Raw genomic sequence first — 27693 nt, 5'->3', positions numbered from 1 at the left:
AGCAGAGTCGTCAACTTTTTCTCTGAGACTTTTAATCCTAAGGGCGCGAGGCTCGATGGATACACCTTTGACGTATGCACGGACCAACATATGTACAGTCTTTTTCAAAAGTAACCAGGCTGCATGGTTTGCTTCACATTTGTATAGTAGAGCCTTTACAGCTTTCCCTAAGGTCGAAAAGTTCTTTGAAGGTGAGGACAGGGGTTCTCCTTACCATGCGGAGATTTAGAGCTTGAGGGCTGGCATAATAGCTTAAATAAGCGATTGAGAAGCAAAACCATGCAGCCTGGTTACTTTTGACAAAGACTGTACCTCACTTATAGCTTCAAGGCAAAACTTCTTTACAACATCACAGTACACAACACCACGGGGTGCACTAACAGCTTGTGGAGAAAGGTCTTTTGTTGACCTTTAGAAGAAATTACATAACTGGCACTTGTAGCTTTGACAATAACCTGCGCAACGAGTAACAAAGCAATACGGTATAAAGCAGTTTTTGAGCAGAATGCTCGACGTTACCTCACACAGCAAACCTAATCCTCCACCGGGTTAAGTTATGACTACATCCCGCCTTTCGTTCCGTCTCAGTGCGCTTTCTTTTTTTGTTTCAATCCACTGTGGGAACACAATTACGGGGTCTGAAGGCTTGACGCATAAGGTTGCGCCGCCAGCCTAAAAGCTTTCGAGGTAAGGCGAAAAGAACAGTTCCGCTGTGTTCGAGCCATATATAACCTGTACGATCAGCTATTACTCGTACCCTGCCTTTTCTCCATCTACCATGAAAATACCTCAGGAAGCGCTCACCGCAAGCGGCGCATCGCTTGGCGAACCGCGAAGTTTCGCCCAATCACAGCACCCGATTTCGATACATGGGTCGCATGAGTACTTTCGCAGTCGATAAGAAATATCTTGGGAGGTAAGTGGGATTTTTGGGATAACCTCCAGAACGAGAGCAAGACACTGCGGCTTGTAGGAGGCCTGAAACGCTCACACCGCCTCCTCTCGGTGCACAACAAAGTTCCGCTGAGCGCCGGCACCGATGGTCTCTCTCGTGCTTACTGTTCTTGTTCGAGCTGCGGTAGGCCGTCACTCTCCTGGCAATTCCTGGATGGTGGCGGGAGTGGGTACATGATCTCGGTCACCGGCATGCCTTCCCAGCTTCCCTGCGGTTGTATTTGACGCAAGCATCAGTTCTGCGTTAGGCCCCACCACGGCAGTTAAACACGTTCGAAGAGCGGCGCTAGAACAACGCATTCCAGAAGATCACTGTTACGGCTGCTTCCAACTACTCGTACTATTGCATATCCAACAGTTTTGGAACTAAAGCATTTTTCAGCGAGAAAGAGTTTATGAACGCAATGTTTTTCATATATTGTAAGGTTTCACTATAAAAACTAATATATCCGTGGGTCTCCCGTCAACAGGCTCACATTTTTTTGCTGTCAATGTTTCTGTTGTCGTCCAAAGCGTTCCCCATGGGTTCTCTAAGGCGGTCTTAAATGCTCGGTGCAAGCGATGGAAAAAACTTTAAAGCAAAGTTTTTGCTACACATCGGAAGAATGGGCAATCAATTTGAGTATTTGCATAACAATACCTCGCGATTTTCCAGTATTCACTAGTTTTGTCCGAGAATCTTGGACATGAGCGCATGTGAAGAATACAAAAGGTTCTGGTCGTTCTCACTTGCCTTCTCGCAGCTAACCTTGCCTTCTAGCAGATTGTGTTTCTCACTGATTTTGAGGTGCAGTGTAACGATAATTCCTTGTAATGTTGACCTAGATTGGTAGATCTATAATGAAGCAATGCTTACATGATGGCGACTCTGTAGAACTATGCTGGCAAGAGACGTCGTATTTATGATTGCACTACAAGACAGGAAGACAGCATGAAGGCCACTGTCAACTAGTACTTCTAGCTATCGGATCTACCGTCTAATTCCGCAAATTTAGTGAAAATTGTGGAGCGCTTAGTTCGCGCACAGTGTGCTCTAGACGAAAGGGAATGTTTGTTGTAATGCTACTTAAACTCCACGTAACAATATAAAAAAATGGCTGATGGTTGAGCATTTCTAAGCACGAAATATTATGCTAAAGCAACATTTTTGGCATGTGGACACCACCGCCACGTACCCCAAAGCGCGATGGAGGTGTTCACTGACCCAGGGAGGCAGTTATGCGCCTTTCCTTTCCTCATGGCACTTTCAGAGGCTGGAAGTCCGCCTTTTGATCTTGGGGGGCAGGAGCCTAATGGTTCCTTCTGACTAAAACAGCGAAATCAACGCTATCCATAAGTACGCTCGTCGATTTTTTTTTCTTTTTCATGCACTACGCTGCGCCAGGAAAATCTGATCCGCTCTTAAAGACCAAAAGGAAGGGCCGTGTGTAGGCTTACGGGAAACCTGGCCCCTGATGACTGGTTGCACTGCATCGACAGTGGCATCTCCTGGTAGACACGGTCTAGAAGGCGCACGTTATGTCGTGTCCACGGTATCGACTTGTAGTTGTCGCTGATGCCCTTCTGCTCACTCGTTGGTGCATCGTGGTACCTGCGAAGGACATGCGGTGCTGGATGCGGGTGCGTTAAAATAAATCGCCGCATTACGGGCGGTTTGCTTGACCGGCAATGGTAATGTTTTTGCGCTGCGTAAACGTGCTTTTCGCTATGGTATACTGATAGGCCCTTATGGAATCTAGGCATCACTGCCATACTGCGCGTTTGATCGCTGTCTGCATCTGGCGCCGCACGCGCCACTTGCTTCACGGCCTGTAATTTATTACCGATAGCGCATGAGTGTATCTACTGACAAGATTATTTCTATGCGCTGACTGTTATGTGTATTGCATCTAGTCGTAAGAGCGAAGTAATTATGTTTGGTCAGCTCGTAACAATTGAGTAAGTGACGTCATCTTGGTGCAATTAGTTAATAATTTTGGCTCGTATAGCTTTAAGAACTACGTTTCGCCTTACTCGTTACTGCCAGAAGACTGAAGGCTGGAATATAGAACACCGTTTGGGCGCTAATTTCTTTCCAAGGGAAAGCATTTCGATGCAACGAAGGAAAAGCGAACCTGCAAAGCACGCATCATAGAAGACGTGGTTGTATGATGAGATATAATGACGAGAGTTGGTACGCACTCGTTCATGTACTTGAAGAATGCCTGCAGGAAACCAGCCTCTATAGAGCTCTTGCACACTTCCAGGTCAGTCTTTGGGAAGTAATGGATGTAGGAAACGCACATCTCTTCGCGGATGCCAAAGCCACCCTGCGAAATAATTGCAAGTCAGCTGGTAAGTTAAATGCGAAAACAATATATATGCTTTCCCGGACAATGCTGACCGTAGGCGCTGGTATACTGACTTGTTATAAAGGCACTGAACGTACTTTAGGCGAATATACTGACAAGCTCATGTTTCCTGGTTGGAGCTGTGGGACAGTGCGTGAAGATTTGTGAGTTGCATTCGACGACGAGATTAAATAGCCCGCTCTAAGCTTTAAGTATTGTTTTAATTTCAGCTGCATGAGCTGATAAATCAAGCTCTTAGCAGCACTACTTGAGGCGCCTCCCTAAATTCTATTTGCTGCAATCTGCACTCTTTGAAGGCTGAGATGGGTTTTGACTGCTTTTGGATAGACTGAGTCGGCTGAGTGCAAACCTTCATGAAATACACGCGTTCACTTGTACTGCAAGAATAACACCAATAAAATCCACCGACATTAGCTGAGTACGAAACATATGCCGCTACTGTCTCTATCAGCGCTTGCCGTATTCGCTTACGTAAAAAAATAGGCAATGTCAAATGAGCTCTCTTCACATCATCGATGTCATGCACGTTAGGGAAGGTCTGACCTGAACAATCTTTCCACCATGTAGGATCATCCGTATCGAACTAGAACAGCAGAACAAATAAAGCCTGCCGCTAGTAATGTACGCAGATTAACAGATTTACGGAGTTAACGGGCGAACTGCGATAGGGTAAATGTTGCCTTGAACGGTTCACCCCACTCACGTATGTATTAACTTAGGCTCGCCATCGTGTTTCACTCACTCGCTCACGATGTGCAGGTTCCTGCCGCACATCACGAGTAAGCTAGTTACTATACGAACTAGTCAAGTCTGCCGTCATAACGATGCATAAAGATAAAACGATGCGATACTTACCAGCGTGACGTTCGGTCGGTCGAGAGTGTTGTACCGGCATGTAATCACCAGGGCGTCCCCCTGTGCAGCCGCATAAAGGCTTTAATGCAGTATATTCGGTGTCTACCTGGATCGTATTAAGTACTTTCCGGCATAACATAGCATTATTTTCTTGAATTAACATGCAGAATTAACATGCAGAAAACCAAAGTAATGTTCAACAGCCTAGCAAGGGAACAGCAGTTCGCAATTGGTAGCGAGGTGCTGGAAGTAGTAAGAGAATATGTCTACTTAGGGCAGGTAGTGACCGCAGATCCAGATCATGAGAGGGAAATAACTAGAAGAATAAGAATGGGGTGGAGCGCATATGGCAGGTTCTCTCAGATCATGAATGGTAGCTTACCAATATCCCTGAAGAGAAAAGTATACAACAGCTGTATCCTACCGGTACTCACCTATGGGGCAGAAACGTGGAGGCAAACAAAGAGGGTTCAGCTTAAGAACAACGCAGCGAGCTATGGAAAAGAAAATGATAGGTGTAACATTAAGAGATCGGAAGAGGGCGGAGTGGGTGAGGGAACAAACGTGGGTTAATGACATCCGAGTTGAAATCAAGAGGAAGAAATGGGCTTGGGCAGGGCATGTAATGCGAAGGCAAGATAACCGCTGGTCCTTAAGGGTAACGGAGTGGATTCCAAGAGAAGGCAAACGTAGCAGGGGACGGCAGAAAGTTAGGTGGGCGGATGAGATTTTCTACGTAACGGGGCGTTTAAGGCTACCACGTTAACATTCCCGTTTAAATACACGCTTGCAACTGATGTACGTCGCCACGCTCGCTCACGGGCATGAGCTGGAGCCTCGTCTTGAGCAGCCGTATCTCCTGGAAGTGCGTGCTGAAGTGGTCGTCCCGGGCCATCTCGGGAAGCTCGGCGCCCCCTCGCACGTGACGCACCCACACCCTCTCACCGGTCAGGTGCGTGTGCAGCTGCGCAGCCACCAAGGTGATGCCCGATTTTGGCAGCGCCTGCGAACCATAACAGCGTAAACGAAGCCACCCTGCTGCGTAGAAAAAAAATTCAGGCCCCCAACCGCCTGACGTGATGCCGGGCACAGCCACAAATCATGCGACGCTGTGAAACGAATATGTTCCCTTTACTCTGTTGCTTGCCCTAGGGCGCACAAAAGGCACTTGTTGCCGAGAAGTCGCATCAAAGCTTGGTTTGTTAAAAAAATATACGATAAGGTTTGTTCCGAAACCTGTGGCTCGTAACATAGCAGGTTCAGTCATTGGTCAGAAGGAGACCTCATTCATTAAGCCTTCTACTTCGCTTTCGTTTACATGCCATGAGGGGAAAATTACAAAATGCTTACAGCGACGAATTTAAAATTACGGAACAACCTGATCAGCCTGCTCGTTCATCATGTTTTCTCCGCTTTGCTTACCAAAGTACCACGTCAAGCACGTAGGCTGGTTCGTCATTGCACAGACGTGAGTTGTAGTTTACTGCCTTAAGACAGTTTCACTACGGAAGACAGTCTAGGTAACCAAACATCTCAGATAGAAAGTCACACATGAGCTCAAGGGCATCCCAAATGAGAATTTATCAGGATAATTAACGCAATGAAAGAAGCGATTGAAAGAATCATAGAATGCTTTAAAAAGGAGTGAGTACCCGTTGGACCAGGTTTACAACATTTTGCGGAACAAGGAAAATCCATTCCCATATAGGTCTCGTATAAAAGGCGGATGACAAACGTAATCACGCACGTACCACACGTGTGCATTCGGAGATGCAGTATCCGGTCAGGTGGAATCCAGGTTGCAGAGGAGGGATGGCCATCTTGTCGGTGTACTCGAGGCCGATCTCGAGGATGCCCACGTCGTATGGGCGCAGCTCCCCCGTGTAGTAGATGGTGATGCCCGAGCTGTCCACGTAGTCGGGTCGCAGCGACGGGTTGTTGTAGTGCACCTCGAGCATTACGTAGGGCGAATAGTCGCTTCCGCCAGCCGACAGACCAGCCTCCTCCGGGTACGCCAGCGGCTGCGCGCGGGTAGTGGCACCTCAGCACAGTGCTGATTACGTGCGGCGCTGCGTACATCTGCGCTCTCAGGGCCAGGTTAAATGCATGGGGGAGGGAACAAAGATGGTAGGCCTTGGCGTCAATTTCTGTGAAACCTGGAGGCCAAATTTCAGTCAAAATGACCACAGCGCCATTTATGGCTGTTGCCGAAAGCACTCGGACAAGATGGCCGCCAAAGAGGCGCCGCTACTCGTCTGGGCAGCTTCTCCTCATCCTTTTAATACCTTTTTCTTGTTTACTTCTCCCCAAATCTGCCACCACAAGGGACACAGATGTTTCTGCCGTAGCAGCTACAAATTTCCGGCCGTTGCTGAAAGCCCCGGGCCAAGATGGTCGCCAGAAGCCCATGATCTCTGCCATGCTTTTTTCACAGGCCGCGGCATTGCAAAGGTCACTCCTATCTTTTCCTTCATCCATGGGTTGAATGATTTTCAACGTTGGTTGCAGTGCTCCATCCGTCCCTCACTTCCAGGCTGCGCGCATATGGATAGTGGATTCCTTGTATTCTAGCGTTATATTCCTGCTTTTGTGGGTTCCGTAAGAAAGCAAACTTTCTGACGGAAGGCTACGGAGTTTCCCGTTCGCTCCGGCGACTACAATTAAGACTAAATGAAACCTGTTATGACTCTCACGAATAGAAAAGACAGAATATGAAAATTATCGAGCATTGCTGAGGAATAAAGAAGATATCGCTTGTGTTACACAGGAATGGCATCTTGGTAGTTTCTATCAGAGAAAATACGTCTTCTGTGAAATTATGCGCTCTTAAGGGGTCAACTATTTCCCTTTTCAATGCAAGCGCAATGCAAGCTCATTCCTATGCAAGCTTACCAGGCATCAAAAGCCCAGAAAACTTGCATTTAGATCAAAATGTGCCATCACACACACACACACACACACACACACACACACACACACACACACACACACACACACACACACACACACACACACACACACACACACACACACACACACACACACACATATATATATATATATATTGCAGTTTTCTGACCAACCAAAAGATGCACTCTTTTGCGGCTCTTAAATTGTAATGTTTGACGGGCATGTTTCTGGAATAGCTCGGCCTATATTGACCTGACCGAAACTGTAATTCTTTGCGTCTTTATCATGACACCTAAAGCCGCGTCTGCTTCGACAACGCAGCTTTTTTTGGGTGAGCAGTTGACATTGTTTTTTTTTTTTGGCTTCCGACCCTGATTGCCCTTGAATGGAACTATAAAATATTCAGACATGAAAATGTCGCACACTATGGCAACATCGACAAGCTGAAGAATAGACAGGGTACTGGCGCACCGGAGCTCCCATGGCCCAGGCAGCGATGACCCTCTTGCAGCGATCCAATGGCTGCGGCCTGTCAGGACTGTTGCACGGACCGTTCCACGACGGCAGTTCTTCATCAACGGGCGCCTCGCAGTGGAACAGCTCCATGTGGTGGACCAGCGCTTCACTGCCCTTTTGGATGTTGGCTTCGTACTGCGCCAAACAATATATAAGCGGAGAGATGACGAGAGGTTGCCATTTCGTTCAACGAAGGAGAACATGAGGGTTTCCTGAGAGAAAGGATTGATGTCACCTAAATGAATACATGCCTGTTCTGCTGCTAAGCGTTGTCTAACGAAAGAAAGGAAAAAATATTTGAAAGGAAGTGAACGCGCATTCAGACACACGTTAAGAGCGTGAATACACTGCCTCTTTTAGAGCGAAAGCTCTACTACTCGAGGTACAACTAAGAGTTACGCCTGGCGTTCCGCGTTTGACCTTGAAGCCCGATCAAGGTCAGTCCAAGCATATACCCCCCAAGATTAACTATGTATGACTATGTGTCTTGCTGAACTATGCATGACTATTTGTCTTGTTGTGCGTAGCCATGATGTCCATTGATGGTATATTCATAGCAAATAACCCCCAACCAGTGGCCACTTGAGAATCTCATCGCCTGATGCTACGTCATGCGATGACGTAGCAATGATGTTACAGAACTTCCGCTGTAAATACCACCGGCTTTGCTTTCACTCCTCTAAAAGATTCTGCCTGGTTGAACCTCGCCCATTTTTTTTTAAATTTGCCTTCGTCGTGGACGGTTAGCGGAGCTGTGACGTGAATGGACACGCCGCTTTTAATAGCAGTTGGAAGAAATTACTCATTACATAATATTATTCGAAGCTTTTGATGTGTGAGCTATTTAGTGACTATTCTGTGCCCGGCGTGGATTTACCGTGACTGCGGTCTTATGCACTAACAAAGCTTATCACAAACGAATCACCATTCTTGAATCTACGCATCGGTTCAAGTTGTCGCTGTTGTGATACAAATTGAAAGCGAATAACACAAGCAGGCGATATTGAATCACTGGGCTTTAGAAAACAGCTGAGATCTCGTATATTTATAACCTCTATTGAGCTCCCCTATTCTATCGATCCAACACTCACTACTTATAGTCCCTCATTGCCTGAGTCGCTTTGGAACGTTAAACCCCAATAAACCAAACCAAACTCACGCATTATAAGACAAATCCCCAGCCCCGGATAATTTTTTTTTCTGTTTGTCACGTACCTTCATTGTACTGTTCAGAAGGGTTGACCAATTGCACAGAGCATGTGAAAAACTATATACTCACTGCAGCTGATGTAGCAGCTAAAATTATGAGCATGTTGGCCCGACCAAAGTAACCTGGAAAATACTTACTTCGAGGCCTTACGGTAGTGTCGTTATAATGAACGAAAATAATTTATTCTGCTTGCATCTTTTTCTCATGTGTGAATAACTTTACTAAGTCCTCATTGAATGCGCGCATCCATAATTTGGCACACGAAACTGCCGAAAACAGGCCGTCCCACTCACCTATGTATTTCTTAGGTATGCTTTCGGTAACCAGGGTACATGGATGTCTTGCAATGTTAACAGCTACTAAACTTCTCCATTAAGATGCCTAAAATAAATATACCTGCGCTCTAATAGAAAGGGAGTTATGCTCTATTAATTTCACAAATATAGGAAAACAGTGCGGAAGAAGGAGTAACGTTACGGCTATGTAAGCTACGGCATATGCGTTTGTACTTAAGTTTCTGGCTTACGGCAAGCGATAGAAAAAAGTGCGCGTTAGCCTGTGGTAAAAGAAACCGGCAGCCTCTAAAAAATAGAGGGAAAACAGGACTCTTACTCGAACGATGTGTTTCTTGTAGGCAAAGTCGCTCGGAAGCTTCAGCAGACGGCACCAGTAGGTTGTCTCTTCGTTCGGAACTTTCACCTAGGACGGTAAAAGCAGTCTTGTCACTTATTGCAGTCACTTCGCTGCCACATGGCAGCCGTCGTCAGGTACCAATGTCTGCTCAGAGCTGAGGACCGTAAGGCAAATATGGGTGGTGTACGCGTTCTCTGCTATTTGTTGTGACAGGAAACAAATTGAAGTGCTTAGCGACTTTGTTTCGGGGGTCATGATACTTATACTAACATTTGAGAAGTGGGACAAGAGTGTTAACAATTAAGAGACTTCCGTTTTAAGCGTCTTGGGGTGGTTGGTAACTGTGATAAACATATTGAAATCATGATTTAGGTATATTGCAGGGGAAATTCCATTTACAGCATTTTTAAACCGCATACTGTACACTGAAAACGCATAATATACACCTTCATACACGATGCAAGCTTCCAATGAGGCGAAACAACGCTAGGTAATCTCACTGAAGCATTAATTTCTTGAGGTTAAATTTTCGCGCTTCCACAAGCTTTTGCTAGCTCATTAAAGTATCAGCAGAAGTTCTTTTTTATTATCTAAAAAAATTCACAGTTTTTAAAATGATAGTTTTAATTTAACATCAGTGAAGAAAAAAAAATTGGGCCGAGCAGTTTTCTGAACCCATTTCATTGCGCAAGTAACCATCCAACAATAAGCCGTCCTGTGGCCATTGGACTGTTTGTCACGTGTCAGAGGGGCTCACTGCATATGGCGTTCTGCCACTGAGCCCGATTTCAGTACAGGAAAAAAAAGTAAAGTACTGACACATTGGTGCAAGTTGAAGGTTGGTAAAGTTAATCGCGATCCTTCCAGTAGGGTGTGCCCTCTGGCTTTGGTTTAGTAAAAATTGACTATGAATAATTGGTATTGTATTTATAAAACGTCCTGATAACTAAAGGCGCAGGCACCTTGTCGTTGAGGAAATTTGCGAACTTTGTGTCCGGCGGAAAAGGCGGTGGCTCTTCCATGAACTTAAGCAGCTGCGCCCTCTGGAAGCCGTGCTGGGCCCTCGTGAGTCTCAAGCCCTCGAGGCGCCTAAGGGGGCCCTTGCCCGTCGCGTACACCAGGTGCACTGTGCCGTCCTGCGAGAGAGTGATATTGAAGGAAAGGGAAAGACGATCACTTGCGTGGAACTGCTGCTGATTTCAAGGAGCCCCATGACTCTGAGTAAGCTCACCACAACTCGGTGACTGTGCGTCTGAGTGTAGTGGATCCTGGCACGACCCGCAGCGCTGTCTAGCGTCGAGCAAGACAAGTGTGAATCGCAAAGGAGGCACCAAGACAGGGACACGCTGGCTCCTTTAGGAGGGGTGGCAGTGTTGGTCATATGTTTAGGGGAATCCCCCGAGGTGGAGTAGATTTGTAATAAGATTTGTAAAAAGTACCTCTTGCTTAAACCCAAACACTGACCGCGACATTTTGTCCGCCGGGTGGAATGAGGCTAACCATCCACTGCTGTCGGGATGACTATATTACAGGCGCGAAAAGGAAATGGAGCACGAAAGTGTATTTAAAGTTTTATCACCGGGGAGCTTGACACTGCAGTCACAACACAACGAGAGCAATAGGCGCAGTCTCCCAGTATTAGGGTACACCGACAGAGCAAACATTTACTTTTATGCCAGATTTCAGAGAATACCATTTTAAATTCGCGTCCGTAGTCCATCCACTTTTCCACCCGACAGTTAGTGCCTGCACAGTTTCTCGACCCGACTCGTCCGGGTTTTGATTACTGAATCGAACCCGTCAGGCAGTCTCAACCCGGCCCTCTCTATTTCCTGTGTACGGCGCTTCATGTGAGGATTCGCGTGCGAACTTCAAATTTACATGGGCTTCGTGTGAGCAGCCCACACGACGGGAGGTATCAGTAAATGCACGAATTAGAAAGAACTCCGGTAGCGGTGGCAGCCTACTGGCGCTTGCCGCACCTCAATGACGTAGTCGTGGCTGTCGCAAGTGTCGAAGTTTCGTGTGAACAGGAACCGCAGAGTGTTGCCCTTGCGCTTGAGGCTGCCGAGGACGCAGTCGTTCTGCTCGTCCACTGCGACGTAGCCGGCGTCGTCTGTCCAGGCGTCCTGAAGGAGACAGTAGAGAGAAAGAAGTTATTATATAGACGCACCGAATAATCACAGCCGTCGTAACGTGTATAACGTCTATAATATCCTGCTAATGCCCTCCAAGTATGCCTGGATTACGGCACAACAAAGATAATCCTAACACATTTGTTTCACATTTTAATACCTCGCTGTCTTATTGGTTTAACATACATATGTCAGTGACCTCAACTCTACCCGCCTTTTCAGAAAGTTCTCAAGAAGAAGAAGAAAAAAATTCTCTCTAAATATAACCTTGCTTGCGACAGCGTAACTTAACAACGCGATCGGCTTGCGTCGGCTGATGCATGTCATTGAGATATGGAAAGACAACGAAAGGCAGTGGGATGATTAGCGGCCAGAGACGCACGTCAGTACCCGAGCGGGGACAAAAGATAGATAATAAAGGGCTTGCGTCAACTTTTTTGGCCCCGGGCCAGGTTTATTAAATTCTTCCTTCCTTCCAATTTTGCAGGACAGCGAATGTCATATTGACGTCTATCTGTTTTTCGTCAGCTTCCTTTCAGAGCACTTAGCTGTATTCGTGCAATATTTAGGGTTCTCGAAAGTCTTTACCGTCAGTCCTCAATCTTAGCGTTGCTTTTTTCTCATGTCCTATTTTTAGCACGGTTATTTTGCCTACCTGCGAATGCTGTCAGGATCCACTAGTATTGCCCAACGCGGTTGTCGAGGGAGAGGTATATAGGCAAAAGACAATGGCTTCTCCGCAGATAAGTTGACGCGCTCAGTCTTTAACGTCATCCTTGCACGACAGAGTCAGCAGGGATGATCGAAAAAGAAATTGAAGGCAGCAGTTGTGCAAGCAGTATAATGCCGTGTCCTCCGGTTTTTGCACGGCGATAAACGCCGATCTATTCTTCCACGCGAGAGATAGAATTCGCCAACTCCCTTCTCCTTACCCATTTCTACCCTCTCTCTCTTTCTTTCGCTCACCCCTCTGCCGTCGTGCACCACGAAGCCCCTAACTGCTCTGTTCCGGACGAGGCGGCATCGCGAGGAATTCGATGTCGGTCGCGATGAAATGAGGGATTCCGCGATGCGCTTTCGAGCGCCGGTCTGTGTGTACGTGTGTGTGTGTCTGCGAAAGTGTGCAAGCTTGAGAGGACTGCGGCGGCTTAATGACTGGTCCCACGTCCTCATGCTTGAGGCAAAGCGAACTATAAAACAATCTCCCAGACTACAGTTTTATACCGTGCTCTTTTTTTTTTTTTTTCAGAACGTGTGCTGCCCGGAGGGGTGATAGTGAGTGTGGAATTCTGGGAATACGCAGATTTTAAATAAAAAAAAAATGAAATCCATTGGTTGACAGTAGCGACGGAGAGCATAAATTTTATTATTGCATTACAGCAGCACTCACAAACGCGCGCGTGATCAGACGCTCCGTCAAAACACATTAACGAATTTTATGGAGATGATCTGTAACAGAAGCATCTTCTGTGGCCCTGGGCGGCCTTCACCATCGCCCTTTTGCTAGGCGTGTTACGCAAAAAAAACATGTGGAAATAAAATGTTGTCAATAAATTGCGTATTCAAGACTGTTTTGCCTTAGGACTGAGGAGCAGGTGTATTTTTCTCTACCGACGGCTGTGATTCGTTTTTAATGACCAGTGTAAGTTTGGAACACTGTTTCTTGAAAGTTGGCTGATTTATTGATTGACTGATTCATTCATTGATTGATTGACTGCCAGACGAATATTCTATGAAGATCTGCGTAGTGCAGAGCTTCGGAATAATTTTCACCACGTGCAGTTCTTTGTCGTGCATTCCAATATCGCACACCCAGAAATTCTAGCCAAACGAATTTTTACAAAACGAAGTTGTTCTGAGGCCACTATTTTCACACATTCTAACTAAGATTACACCATTCCAGCCAATATATTCGCTGATCCCCCTCTGTACGCTGGTAGTTTTCTGCTATGCATTGTCAAAAACGCACTTCATTGGCTTTTAAGGCGGAAGCCTTTAATGCCTCATCGTTGTAAGCAGGACCTTTCGGCAGAGAATGTCACGCTTTTCAGTTGGTCGAAACGGTCGCACGTCACAGTGCGCGAATTTCAATCGGGGCCAATTGTACTTTGGCTACTAACCATGCAACCAATTAAAGGGGTCGTATAGTGATGCTCCAAGTAAGTTTGAGTTTAGTTAATTGCTTACTTAACTAATTAGTCTAATTAACCTTTCTAGTCCGACCAGATAAATAAATAAAACCAAGTAAGAAATTGGCCGAGCTTGGGAATCGAACCCCGGTCTCCGGAGTGCGAGCCGAGCACGCTTCCACTCCGCCCTGCCAGCACGATGGTTTGGAATGAACAAAGGTGCGTCTAGTGAATACGGTGTCTCCGTTCACTCCCATCTTCCTCCCTTCCCGTTACGGTGAGGTTTAGGTGTCCACTGAGATATGAGAGACAGATACATTTCCTTTCCTCAGAAACCAATTTACCGACGAGCAAGGCGTAATTGTCCGCGTTTCAGATTGGTCCAAATTGTCGTGACGTCACCGCGCGCGAATTTTGACGGGTGTCCACCGAAATTTGTGAGACAGTTACTGCGCAACTTTTTTTCCTCAAATACAATTCTCGACTAGTGTCTACTCAGATATGTGAGACAGTTAGTGGGTAATTTCCTTTCCTCAAATACAATTTTCACTTTCTTCATTACGGCCCCTCTTTCTTCTTTCACTCACACTTCCTCCCTTCCTGTACGTGCGGCTCAGGTATCCACCGAGATGACAGAGAATTACAGCCCCACTTCCTTTCATCAAAAAGCGTTGCGTTCAAAGGGCAACGCATCGCGCCGAACGGGTGGTGGCGTTCCTTGGACTCCGTGGCAGAGCTACAACACGCTGTCGCGTTCCACTCCTAAAGGCGAAGCTTAAGCGTCATTAATTGGCAGTTAATTAATGCACCAACAAAATGTGCAGTGAACAATCACATAGCAGAATGCAGCACTCAGGCTTTCGCCTTGCAGCACTTTAGCCGCTAAAGTTCCTCGTAATTTTTTTATGGCAGTCTATAACAACTCTATGTGAGTGGCGGAAAAACTGTAGCGGAAGATTTTGCTGCGCGTCAGAAGATTAGATCATTTTTATCAACATGTCCATAACTTCGTTTCGGAATATTCCACACTTACGTCTAAATTCTTGTCAAACACGCACCTCATTGGTTTTTCTACCGCAGTCTGAACTATTTCGTGCCAGCACAGGGCAAACATTAATAACAAGATTTTGCTACGTTTTGGAACTTTATAGCAATCCCATCAATATATTCAGATGGATATTGAGCAATATTCTACAGTTGCTCCGCAAATAAAAGTGATGTCCAAGAATGTTGGATTAGGTACACAGGCGCGTTCTTCATTTCAGCAGCACTGAAATGGAGCCGTCGTTGCCGGGTTCGAATCCTCGGCACACTACGCCAGCGCTCGGCTCGATGCAGAGTATAACTGATGGCAGACTGAGGCCTATTGAGAAATACCTTGCCCGTACTACCATTGTTTCAGGGGCAATAAAGCGAAATGCTCTGCTCACCAGCTGTCACGTTTATTCAACGCGCTATGACCTGGCTCAACATATGGCTGTTTTCGTGTTTAGCCTCGTGAGGAGTGGCTGCCATGTCGTGGAATCGAGCGCGCAACTGTTGCCCTAAGAAATCGGATGTTAGGAAACCCACCCCGACTGCGGATTGAACACGACATGTCTGTGTCGCTGCTGTCCTAACGACGGGTCTTTCCTCCGCTGTACAGCCCCATAACCATCGAATCATTCCAGTCAATAACGGTTGTGCAATACAGAAAAGGAAGGAAAGCCAGAAGTGAAGGAAGGAAAAGAAAGGAAGTAATAACAAGCACCAAATATACATCAACAATCAAATATACATCAACATAAACAAAACTGTGTTAATATGTTTCAGAAATCCGCACAAGAATGTTGATCTTACCCAGTCGGTTCTACTGCATGGTAGCAACTGTGCCAATTGCGAATGTTCGCCACTACCCTACTCGAGCAGTGTTAAATATCTTGGCCTATATCTTGATTCCAACATGTGTTGGTCTTCCCAAATTGACTATTTATTAAAACGACTCCGTGCTCTTTCTGTCCAGATTTATCGTATAAAATACACTACACCTATAAACTTGCGTCAGGCTGTGTATAGATCTCTAGGAGAATCTATCCTTAGATACGGCGTTTCAGTGTATGGTTCTTGTGCACCTTGTAAGATTAAGAAGGTAGATAGTTTCCTGTGCAGAATCTCCACTAATTTATTGTATGGCACTGCTCACGAGAAGTCCGACCATAACACCAGAATGGTTAAAGCAGGAGTTATTCCTCTGCATGACTTGTACTTACAGGTGGTAGTTCTGAGAAATTACTTTTCAGCACAGTTTAAACAGCCAGATAAAAAACCAGAGTCACTTAGGCATATAGCGCGTTATAAAGTTCCCAGGGTTTACACACATTATGGTAAAAGGACACGACAGTTCTATATACCCTACCATTTTAATAAACTACCTGCTCAGATGTTTGGTTGTGATTCGTTGACGGCTGTGAAATCTGGACTGCAAGCGTGGTTTGAAAGTTTCAAAGAAAGGAAATACTGATTTGCTTTGTAATTTCTATATTGTTTTTAAATTTGTGTTCCATTTATTAACTGCAGATTTTCTTTGCTTTACATAATTCTCAATCGTTAAATTTGTTGAGTGAACTATATGTAATATTTCGACTTTGTGTTATTGCTTTTTTTTTCGTCTTTCTTCTTCTTCTTTTTCTTTATGGATTGTAAAGTGTGCACTTTCAGCGCTAAATTTGTATTCACCGCATGCTGTTGTGACTGCCGTGGCCCGCCCACAAGCGCTTGCGCTTCTGCGGGCACACGCTATGTACTGTGTATATATATCTTGCAATAAAATTCCTGTATGTATGTATGTATGTATGTATGTATGTACCGAAAATTAACACGCAGTCCTTCGTATCAGTTTTAACGCGATAGAATTAAGCAGCACTTGTCCCACTAAATCCGACGTCGACGTCGTCGGCGGCGCCGTCGCATTGGTGTCGTTGACCGTGAGCGAAAAATGCACGAAAAATCCCCAGACAAGCCGCCTAGGAGTCAGTGGGCCACGTAGGTCACGCGACCTTGTAGCGTCATCACAACCTGCTCATCGGATTGCGAGCAAACTGTGAACCATGACAGGTGGCAGCTAGATTAATGACTGGTCTCTAGATGTTGCTCGGCAAAAGCAATCAGATTCGCACAAGTCCCCCCCCCCCCCCCCCCCTTGCTTAGCGCCTGCCATCGCAGTGCAGTGGCGCATCACTTAATCGCATTACCACTGGGCCAGGAATGGCAGGAGGACTCCCAGGTATATATGAATGCGCAGTACAGAATGTCAAATTATGCGTATATGGATTAACCCGTTAATCCATCTGCATTAACCCGTTAAAGCTGTCGTGTCATACCCTTAAGGCAGAGCTTAAGTGACCTCCGAGTTTTTTTTTTACTTTGGCTGCACATTTCAAATACCGTTCGTGCAGGTAAGCGGAGGCACATTAAGAACAACACGCTCTGAAAAACGTGTTCGTAGCGTTCCCGTGACTCTCGAGCCAACTCACGTCTAGATGCGGCCTCCCATGAGCGTCGGCCCACAGCACGCAGACGTCGGCGAGCGTGACGTTTCCGCGGTCCGAGAAACCCAGCGCAAACCAGTCGTCGGGAGGCAGCTCCAGTTTGAGCTCGGCAGTCAGCGTCTCGGCCTCGTAGTCAACAGTCCAAAAGAGTCGGAACCGAGACTCCGGGTCCAGCACCAGCTCGAAGTAGCGTGCTGCCTCGCCACACGCCAGCAACAGCCAAAGCAGCAGTCGTAGCAGGAAGGGTGAGCTGCCCGCTCGCCTTGGTCCTAGGCACGACATCTGTTACCGAGAAAGCCACAAAGCTTTTCCAGAAGGAAAAAAAATCACTCTCAAACTACGACCTGTAAACACGAAGTAAACGGAAATTTTCAGATTTTGGCCGTTCTCCTGGACACAGAATTGACAGCTCGGGAGCGACTCCCCCCACTGCGTGCAACCAATCTAGACCGAGTGGAACCGCGGCACACTCTTAAGAGATTCCACCCTTATAAAAATGGTCTATAGACTTCTTATTGACTCTGTTGACTCTATTGACTTCCTATAGATGTTGCTTTTTGTCTATTCGTAGTCTATAGACTGTCTATAGACAAAAGTCTACTAAAAGTGTATGGCCATAAATCTATAGATTGTCTATAGACTGTCTGTGGCATTTGTATTACCTATAGACTGTTCTGTAGGGTTTGTCTATAAACAGTCGATGTATTTTATACAGAGAAGTCTGTAGACACTCTACAGACTGTCTAAAACTTTTTTTGTAAGGGCAGTGTACACTCCCCGGCATACGTATATGGCCTCATGAGCTTATATTTTGTGTGCCTACATGGACACACGAGCTCATATGGACCCATGTGCTATGAGTCAGTATTAGTGCACTGCACGGGCTCGGGCCGGCCCGAAAGCCCGGACCCGGCCCGGCCCGCGGGCCGGGCCGGGCCGGGACATGATTTTTTTGCCGGGCCTGGGCCGGGCCCGGGCCTGAAGTTGCGGGCCCGGGCCGGGCTCGGGCTTAAAGCTGCGGACCCGAGTCGGGCTTGGGTCCGTACAGAAACGGCTGGTGTCCTACTATTCATTCGCTATTGCAGAGTGAAGTACACAACTGCTGCATTGGAGCAGCGACACGGATGAGCAATGGGTTATAGTACGCACTGAGAAAAAAACTAAGCTTTATTCGTTGACATATTTACTTCCTTATTTCCATGCCGCGGTGGCTTAGTGGTCAAGGCGCTTGATTACTGAGCCGGGGAACTAGGGTTCGCTCCTAGCCTCGGCGGCTGCATTTCTATTTTGGCGGCAAGCATGACAGCCATGTACTTTGTAGTATCATTGCTCGTTGAAGAAACCCAGGTGGTTGAAATGATCCGGAGCCCTCTGCTTCGGTGTCTCTCACAGCCTGACTCGCCTTGGGCCCTTGAGCCCCAAAAACATAACCTTTATTTTATAGCTATATTTTTCTCATGTGAGAAAATGCACAAACTAAAGCGCGTTTGGTTTCCTTTTTCATCAGCTGACCGCAACGTCTCTAAATGAAATAGCCACGAAAGCTCGCGAGAGTTTGTAAATCTCATCTCATAACCACATATTTCCCTCCTCGCTTCTTCAGCCTGGTTGTCATGACAAGTGTTTTGCCCTGTAAGTTATCACGTACTCGCGCGTTATCTTCTGCTCCACTAGTAAGAGTGAAATTCAACCGGTCTTAATTGGCCATTGATCGTTCATCATCCCAAAACATACCTGTACACTATTAGAAATGCATTCGGGAAGAAGATATTCGTTTAGGACTCTTATAGTCTTCAAAATACACACAGTGAAATACTCATGCCTTTTATCTTTTCGTTTCTGCTGAACGGCGACCAGTTCGGCTATGAGTTCAACCTGTGAGGTCGCGTTCACTAAAAAAATGCCATCCCACTGCTTGCTAGGCAGCTTTAATGTTTATACTTCCGGGCGGCAAAATATAACCAATTAAAATCATGGGGGAATGCAAAGTAGTCTATTACACCCCTATGCAGCCCTTTTTATTTTGCTCTCGCCACTTCCAAGTTTATCTTTGCGCACCTACACGAGAGCACTGTCCAAAAGACGGGCCTGGCGAGCACCACTCTTAATCACTTCCTTCAGGGTTAAAAAGAACCAACCTTCTGCAAGCCAAACTGTGGTTTCAGAACCTCTGCTGAACAGTTTCTTATCGGTCTAGTACTCGCTCAGAGTGAGCAAACGGGCCGGGCCGGGCCCGGGCTGGGCTTCACTCCGGGATTCACGGGCCGGGCCGGGCTAGCTATAGCGATAATTTAGCGGGCCTGGGCCGGGCCCGGGCTTAAAGCCGCGGGCCTGGGCCGGGCTCGGGCTTTAGGTCTCGGGCCCGGGCCGGGCTTGGGCCTCAGATTCAGGCCCGTGCAGTGCTCTAGTCAGTATGGCCTGTGGCTCGTGACAGCCAGCGCCATTGCTCGCTACCGGAGCAACGTTGCCTTAATGGTCTGTCGATCATAACAACTAGGGCTAATATTTGTGAACCAGTGTTGCCTAGCCAAAATTGGTAATGAGGGAAACATTATATTATATTTAGAGAGCAGGCGAGCTTGGGGGTTTTTGGTAATGAAATCCTCGACATTATGTCTCGAAAAACCTTGTACAATATGTCCCGCAAAGGTATTCTAAACAGAGTACAGATGTCGCGAGGTATAAACCAATTTTCAGAAGCTGGTCAGGTTGGACCGAATGGTTCTTTAATGTTAAAACGGCACTTACCTTCAACAAGGAAGCTTTAGCGTGCTTGTGGTTCAGCTGTCACCCCCGCGATTGTATAAAACCGCAAAATCGACACGCTTTATCAATTCGCCAGGCTAGGGCGTCATTTATTTTTTTATTTTTCGTTTCCACAAATTCCAGCTTGGGATAAGGCTATGGCAAGAATAGCTAAAACGTGCACAAATTGTTTCAACCATCAGCCTATGAGGCAATATGAAAGCAAAGGTAAACGCACATTAAAAACACGTAAGCCAGAAATCCTACAACCTATAACTTAGTTCGAAAATAGAGCATGAGCAATACAAAGATGGACGCTCCAGACTTCCCGAGAGTGCAAAAATCTAGTCGAAAAAGTGAGTACAACGATTGAAAGGGTAAATGCTTAGTTTGTGATAGCTTGTTACTTATTATGGCTTAGGAAATTTTAAGTAGCTCTCAAGTGAATCCAACCGCAGACAGTTAATTAACGTACGCAAGAGCAGTAAATATTTAATACGAGGAGACTAGAGTAAGCAGGCGTAAAATGTTTTGGTATCGGTGAAATATAAAACGGGTAGCCTGTTCTTTTACTCGATTTCAATGTGTTTTAAATCATAAGGTAACGGGGATTCCAAAAGATGCAGCCGTATTCTAGGATAGCATGCGTCAGGGTTTCCTACGTAACTAGAAATCTAGTTAATAAAAATAACATAGCGCAGTAAAGCGGCAGGACGAAGACAGACTGGAAGGAACAAGCTACTGAATTGCGTATCTTGTGGAGCAACATGAGCATTGCGACTTAAGTATCCGAGCCCTCGGAGAGTTTTCTTTCTGAAAGCAGCTCGCTGTGTTTAGGTGATATCCTGCATGAATGTAAAACCGATGTGGTTGTATTTCTAATTCCTTTTTAAGGTAATTGTTTCTGAACAAATATAGGAACAAGGAAGTAGATGTGCCCCCGGTGAACGACGTTAAAACATTTTTCATGTAGCGCGCCACTTAAGAAATCTGAGAAGTACTTTGCACGGCGATGTTCGAAGATGAGTTAAAAGCGCAATAAATCACACAATCGTCAGCATTCAGGCATACAGCTATGCTGCTACACGACGCGGTATGTCATTGATCTATGACAAAAAAGATGCGGACTTATAACAAAGCCCTGTGGGATGCCTGATGAAACGTCATTCACCGATATAAAATACACGTAATGTGCGCACTTGGGAAGAAACTTAGTTATCCATTTAACGAGATTAGGGTTTTCAAATGTTGAGTTAAGCTTTTTCAAGTGTTTCAGTTGAGGGACGGCGCGAAACGCCTTCGATAAATTCATAAATGTGCAGTTAACCCTTCCCTTCATAACAAGAGAAGGTGAGATTCCATAAGGAAATTCCGCTAATCGCGTAGTAGTATTAAATTAAAAACAATAGCTGTGATGCAGTTTAGTCAGCACATTGCTGGACACGAGAAAAGCTATATTAAGCGTGAAAAAATTTCTAGCAATTTACATAAATAGGCTCTAAGGGAAAAGTGGTATTTGGAAAGCATCTGCATGTTGCCGGATTTGTGTTCAAGGAGAATTTTCGCCATGATGAATGAACTCTGACTGGTTAAGAGACATTTTCGAAAACTACTGATGACGTATCTAGTGTTCCTAACAGCGTATCGCACTAGAAATGAGTGCAAAATATAACATTCTCCTAGTGTCGAAATCAATAATTAGAGGCTATTATTTTTCCACAAGCCCTTTGTTAAGTTCAATGATCACCTCATAGCGCAATTCGCTGTGCTCGAAAGACATGAAACCATTTTACACTCTTCCTTATTTTAAATACTGCATCGAGGAACCATCCTTTGATCCTTTTCGCAATTCCCATTATACAGTTAACAAGTTTTTATTGTGTTTGAATACGTGTTGTGCGTATTATGATTTAGTTTCCATGCGTTTTGTAATTTTCAGTAACTTTTGTTCGTTAGATTAATCCTACTTGTTACAATAATTCCTCAGCGTTCAATTATTTATAAATGATGTATATGCCACCTTGCATGGTGCCCGGACCTACGTCAGGCCGTTGTTACGCATTTTGTCCTGTCTCCACCTCTTAAAAAGGATATAAAGAATTGATGTGCAATTGAATTACATTTAATGAGGATGAAATAGACACAGAGTCAGAGTCGTGCTACACGAAAGTACTGACTTTGAAAACTGAGGCAGTTGCTTTTAAGCAAACTGCTGAAGGTCACATTTTGCTCGTAATGGCGAATCTTTTGCGGTCTGTTTTAATCTGAAGCTCCTCCTTAGCTTCCTTTAATCTCGGACATACTTCACAGGGCGAGGGTGCAGGATTTTTAGAATATTTGTCGCACAGTACTTCCGCAAAGGCACGAAGTGCAGGCATTTTTCACAGAAATCACATCGCAACAGCTCTGCAGCTGTACAGCCTACAGATCTTGCTATTCATGGAGAGCTTTAGCACAGGGAAATAAGCAAACCGCACCTGTAGAGACCTAAATGCGCATTTGCAGATGGTCCCTACGAGCCATATTCGGGTGCACGCCTGCTACTGCGCAGGCGCAATCGCCATCTACCTAAAGGACTTGCAGTAAAGTAACCCTAAGCCTGGTATGATAAAACTAAGATCCAAGAGGGCTTGCAATAACAGATGTCCTTATTCAACTCAGCAGGTCTAACTCTCCTTACTGTTCGACCCCCAACAGCAGGAAGCTTACCGAGATGAGCCCCTTAAATCATGGCAAGAAAGAAGACATACCGTGAACGACGAAATTCCTCCCGGCACTTGTCAGACTCGAGCCTTTTAGCGATGTAACAGCTCTCACTCTGCCTCCACTGAGTTCAGGTAGAGTAATGCGCTACCTCTTGCAAATGAGCAGCAGATGCTGCCGCTCACAGCGGTCAGGTGAGCTCCTGTGTAGGTCAGGGTTAGCAGGAGCCGCTGTCCGTCGTTGGGTAGAGAATGAGAGAGGACAACGATTAGTGCACAAGACCACCGGGCTTTGTGGACGCGCCCATGATGGGGTATCAGTAGGCGGGGCATGGAAGCTTTCCCGTTCCAATAGGAGGGCACAGAGCTGCAAGAGGTGACGTCGGAGGCAGGGCGTTTTTGTTCGGGCCTTTGCCCTCTCCCTCTCCCACCCGCCTTTCCCCAATCCACTCCTTATACTCTTCTCTAGCATGAAAGGAATGGCTTCGCGTCATAAATGACAGGGAATAAGATAACAAAAAAGTCTAGGATATAGACAAGAGGCGATGAAATGAAAGGATTATGGCTGGCGTACGCGCCTCATAAAGCCGTACATGAATGGGCCCGTCTGATTCTAGGCAGCCGTTTTTCCCACCTCCCCCCAGTTCGTCTCGTGCCTTATGAAATGCGCCCGCAGCGCGCGATATGAAGCGCCTCGTCGTAGTTCCACCTATATGAGCTCGGGGCTGAATTCCTTTGTCATACCGCACTCTTCGGGTGCGCCGCGGGGAGATGGAAGAGACCGGGGCGAAAAAATAAACAAAGGAAGGGACAAAACCGGCGATATTAGATGTAAAAGGAGTGACATAAATGATAAATTCTGGAAAGAAGGCGCTTTCACGAAGCACGAAATGACCGCGCAGTTTGTTTCCTTAAGTCTAAAGGAAATTGTGTTTATGCTTGGTAAAGAAAACGAGGTAAATGACCAGCTGACGGCTCAACACTCATAATTTTTTGAGTGAGAGCCGTCGACAGAAGTGTCCTTATTTTTTAAGCTGCTCTGTTGAATTTGTTGTAGCACAGGAAACAGGCATATTTTGTACGGCGTACTCTGAGTGAAAAATGCTGGTAAGAGGAGGAGGAAGGAACCAGGAACGCACACAGCGTTTTTATTTTTTGCCTCGTTGGAATGCATGCATTTCATGTTTACTGAATTCAATGTTTATATGTGGGTGCTTTCGAGCTCACACTTTAGTTTTCTGCCTGCGTCGGCTGTCAGCCATTCTCGTAGCAAGGATTTAATAAAATAATGATTATTTTATAACAACATTTTGGGCGAGTTGGTTACCTACATTCGTTATTACAGCGCAACGACATCGAAAAATACACCGGACAGACTGGCCGCTGTCTCAACAAAAGGTTAAAAGAGCACAGTGACAATGTCGCACGTGTTGCTACCTCAGGCCACGTGGCCAAACATTGCAGGGACTGCAGCGCAGAAGATGACAGCGACGGTAGATGTAAACCTATGTACAGGCAATTCAGTGTCATAGGAAAACACTGAGACGCATTAACAAGAGAAATAATAGAAGCTTGTATGATTATAAAATTTTAGGACGAGTGCATAAGCGCACCATCAGTGGCAGTGTCTCAGAAAGAGATCAAATATCTATAATGTGAAATCTGACACGTGCCGGTTAACCGCCGTTCTTGTACCCTTGCGCATGCCTGCAGCTATTCTTGTATGTTTTTTCCTGTTCTGATCGCCAGGTGGTATAAAATCCCTATTGGTCTCGAATAAAATTTAGTTGACAGTCAACGCTGTTGTGTCCTCCTCTTGTTCTGTGCCGTCGTTGCGCTGTAATAATGAATATTTTATAACCTATCTGTATTTAATAAATTTAAAGCAACTTATTTTGTTCCTTCAGGAACAGCTGCCCCTTTAGAAATGGCAGCACAGTGTTTCTTTCATGCCCAGTAATGCATTAAACAGTTGGTGGAAAACAGGTACAAGTGACAGATCACATGTAATAGACAGAGATCATTTTGACATTTTTTCCTTTCGTCACCGTGATTGTGGTGTGGTAAACGCATCATACTTTTGCTGTTCCAGTGTGTGTTTTACTTGCCAGCCTGGTGCCAGCTGGTGCAAGCCAGCAACACAATTGCATGCGACACAGTTAAAGCAAAGCAAAGTAGTATACTCGTACGCCGAGAAAAGCGAAACGCCCAAAATTTGATCAGGAACAAAACGGAATAAATTTTCTGCACAGATGGGGAGATGCTTGGCTGCATAGGGAAACAAGCAACTGAAACTGGTTTCAATTGTTTCCACAGTTTTTTTTTCAGCGTTGTGGTTGAGAAATTCTTGATGGCTAGTATTCACTGTTGAGCACCGAAATATCAGAGCTTTCTTACTGGTCCAATACATCGCTCGGAGAGTGTAACTTTTCTTTAATGAATGCAGGATACGTTGAATGCAAGACTGCGAATTTTGATAGAATAAGCGCAAGGCCGCCGGTTCACAGGATAGCTGCAATACCTGCTGGCTCAGAAATCGCCTTCAACGGTCACTCTTTTTCAGTATAATAAAAATTGTTATAATTTCGCAAGAAAAAAGAATAGTTCTAATAAAGAATATCTTGAGCAAATTCTAATAAGTGTCAATTTTTTATTCCATTTCATTTATTGTGTCCATAAGTTCTCAAAGGCATTACAAAAGGAGGGGTACGAATCGGTTTACATACGGCTAACTGCGTGCGGAAGCGTTTAAAAGGTCACAGGAACATAAAAATAACTGCAAAAAAAAGACGAACTGAAGAAGTGCAAAATCGACAAGCATGATAAAGCAAAATTTTAATGGTCCACAAAGGATGCATATTAAACATTACAGAACGCAAGGTCACAAAACAGGTAACAAAGGTAACGCGAGAAAGCGGTAAAAGCCATGACAGATTTTTTTATTTTCTCGCGGAATTTTTATCGTCTGTGGAAGAAGCGATGTGTTACGGTAATGAATTCCAGTGTTATTGCGTTGCAGAAAAATGGATGGTTGCAAGCGGAAGTGCAGCCGTTTATGCTGGCTATCGTGTTATTTTTTTTTATTTATCACATACTGCGGACCAAATAAGGTCCAATCAGGAGAGGCACAGTACAAAACACTGAAGTACAAAACTTCGACCTTAAAAAAAAGGAAAAACATAAATAACTATGGAAGAAGCACTAAAAAGGACGGCCAACACTTATACGACGCTAAATAGGCACAGGAGGAAAGAAGCAACACGCAGTGTCAACTACATAGCGCGTCACAGGCAGCGCCAACCGGCGGTTGAAATTACTCAGGGGAGGCAAGCAAAGGAGAATCTTGAGGCAGTGCGTTCCAATCATTAATCGTATTCGGAAAAAATGAATACTTATAGGCATTCGTGCGGGCAAAAGTGGGTTCAATGTAGTGTTTATGCTTATGACGAGATTTCTTAGAAGCCTGTTTAGTTATGTAATCCTGGGGGTCTTTGCCTAGCTTTGAAAAATGCAAACGGCCAAGAAATTTAATTCGAGCCGTTTTTCTTCGTTCTCTTAACCTTTCATGCTTAGCTTCATGCAGCATAGCAGATGGAGAGTCCCGGCGTTTATAGCGGTTATATATAAGGCGCGCGGCTAGCCTCTGAATTCTTTAAATTTTTTTCTATATCTACCGTTGTGTGGGGGTCCCACACAATACTGGCGTACTCCAACGAAGGTCTTACTAGCGCTTTGTGCGCCTTGCTTCTCAGTTCACTTGATGATCTTCCAATTTGTGTTTTAAGAAGCCTAATTTTTTACGAGCTGAAGAGCATATGTTATTGACGTGTGCCGTCCATTTAAGCCTGTTTGCAATTGTAACGCCTAAATACTTATATTCCACTACTTGTTTTATCATATTGCATCATGTCGCGTGGTTGAGGGGAGAGGATTATTTTAGTGGGTGGTTATCAAGTGTTATTTAAATTAAATACTCGTGAAATACAGATGACAACTGGACTAGTTGGTTAAAGTGTATTTTGTGTGGTACAGTGCGAACAAACGAAAGACAGAAAAAGAACAAAAGGAAAAGAAATAGAAAAAGGAACAACGCCCGTCAGCAGAGTATTCTAGACGAATTTGCCTGTACTCTGAGCTTTGGAGACAGGCACGACACTTAAAGGAGTGCATGTGGGTGACGTGCGGACGATATGGAAACGAACATCAGAGTCTACAACGAATGGTTCACAACCTCGCAAAGACGACGGAGTTTTTTCGCGCTTTTACCATTCCACACCTTTCAGGAAGGAGAGGACTCAGAAGAAAACTGCAAATGCGTCGCTTCTGGGCGACACTCGTCTCCCACTACAACATCTTAAGACACAGCAACAAAGTGTGAAGCACTCCCAGGACATGCCCTCTGATCAAGGAAGAAGCTGACCGCCTCAAGGAGCAAGTTCACGAAAGTCAGCGTTAAACTTCTGCCAAGGTTCCTAGAGGAGAGCGTCAACACCTTAAGTGTGTCCCCGGGAAGACCGAAACGGAGTAAAAGCTTGCGTGCCCTTGTCGAGTATTTTGACAGTAACTATTGGCGGCTTGTATTTTCACATAATGAAGGGCATTTTGTGGTCAGCGTTGGTGTGTGTGTTTCTTTTTCCCTTTCTGTCTCTCTGTGTGCGCTGTTCCTCCCATAATGAATGCAATACATGTATGATTTGTTGGAGAGGAGGAATAACCGCAAACTTGACAGGACTGAAGAGCGAGAAGAGGACAGGACGAGCGGTACCTGTCCTGTACCGGGCGGTACCGCTCGTCCTGTCCTCTTCTCGCTCTTCAGTCCTGTCAAGTTTGCGGTTATTCCTCCTCTCCAACATATCAGACCAACTGGCCCAAAGCTTCCCCTTGTTCATGTATGATTTGCATGGCGTTTATTCGGAGTGAAATTTAATAGGCGCATTTGAATAGGACCAGAACGACAGTTGTACAGATGACAGGTGTGCTTGATCAGCATCCGAGTCTCCCGGCATACAGTGTTATACGGCCATGC

At 45.5% G+C, this 27693-nt stretch overlaps 1 protein-coding gene across 1 annotated transcript; it reads right to left on the bottom strand.

Moving 5' to 3' along the window:
* Positions 1-928: 928 nt before the first annotated feature.
* LOC149365359 (dopamine beta-hydroxylase-like) lies at positions 929-17502 on the bottom strand. The gene is made up of 11 exons (XM_089582028.1): positions 17206-17502; positions 11412-11558; positions 10392-10565; positions 9409-9495; positions 7542-7721; positions 5912-6181; positions 4981-5163; positions 4161-4220; positions 3136-3263; positions 2392-2545; positions 929-1163 (listed from the first exon to the last, which is right to left on the bottom strand). Exons 1-11 carry the CDS (start codon positions 17500-17502, stop codon positions 1056-1058), a joined length of 1788 nt encoding a protein of 595 aa, XP_089438154.1. The 3' UTR covers positions 929-1055.
* Positions 17503-27693: the final 10191 nt, after the last annotated feature.

This window comes from Amblyomma mixtum, chromosome 1 (genome assembly GCF_055824585.1).
Source record: "Amblyomma mixtum isolate Tamu chromosome 1, ASM5582458v1, whole genome shotgun sequence".
NCBI lineage: Eukaryota > Metazoa > Arthropoda > Arachnida > Ixodida > Ixodidae > Amblyomma > Amblyomma mixtum.
The sequence above is the reverse complement of the archived record's forward strand: the minus strand, read 5'-3'. Positions and strand labels throughout refer to the sequence as shown.

Bases quoted from the DNA above. Each gene is read 5' to 3' on its own strand.
- LOC149365359 (XM_089582028.1), bottom strand. From the start codon at position 17,502: ATGTCGTGCCTAGGACCAAGGCGAGCGGGCAGCTCACCCTTCCTGCTA. The intron at 10,566-11,411 runs GTGCGGCAAGCG...ACTCTCTCGCAG, and splicing joins GCCACGACTACGTCATTGAG to GACGGCACAGTGCACCTGGT. The intron at 9,496-10,391 runs GTGCCTGCGCCT...TTACCGTCCTAG, and splicing joins CAAATTTCCTCAACGACAAG to GTGAAAGTTCCGAACGAAGA.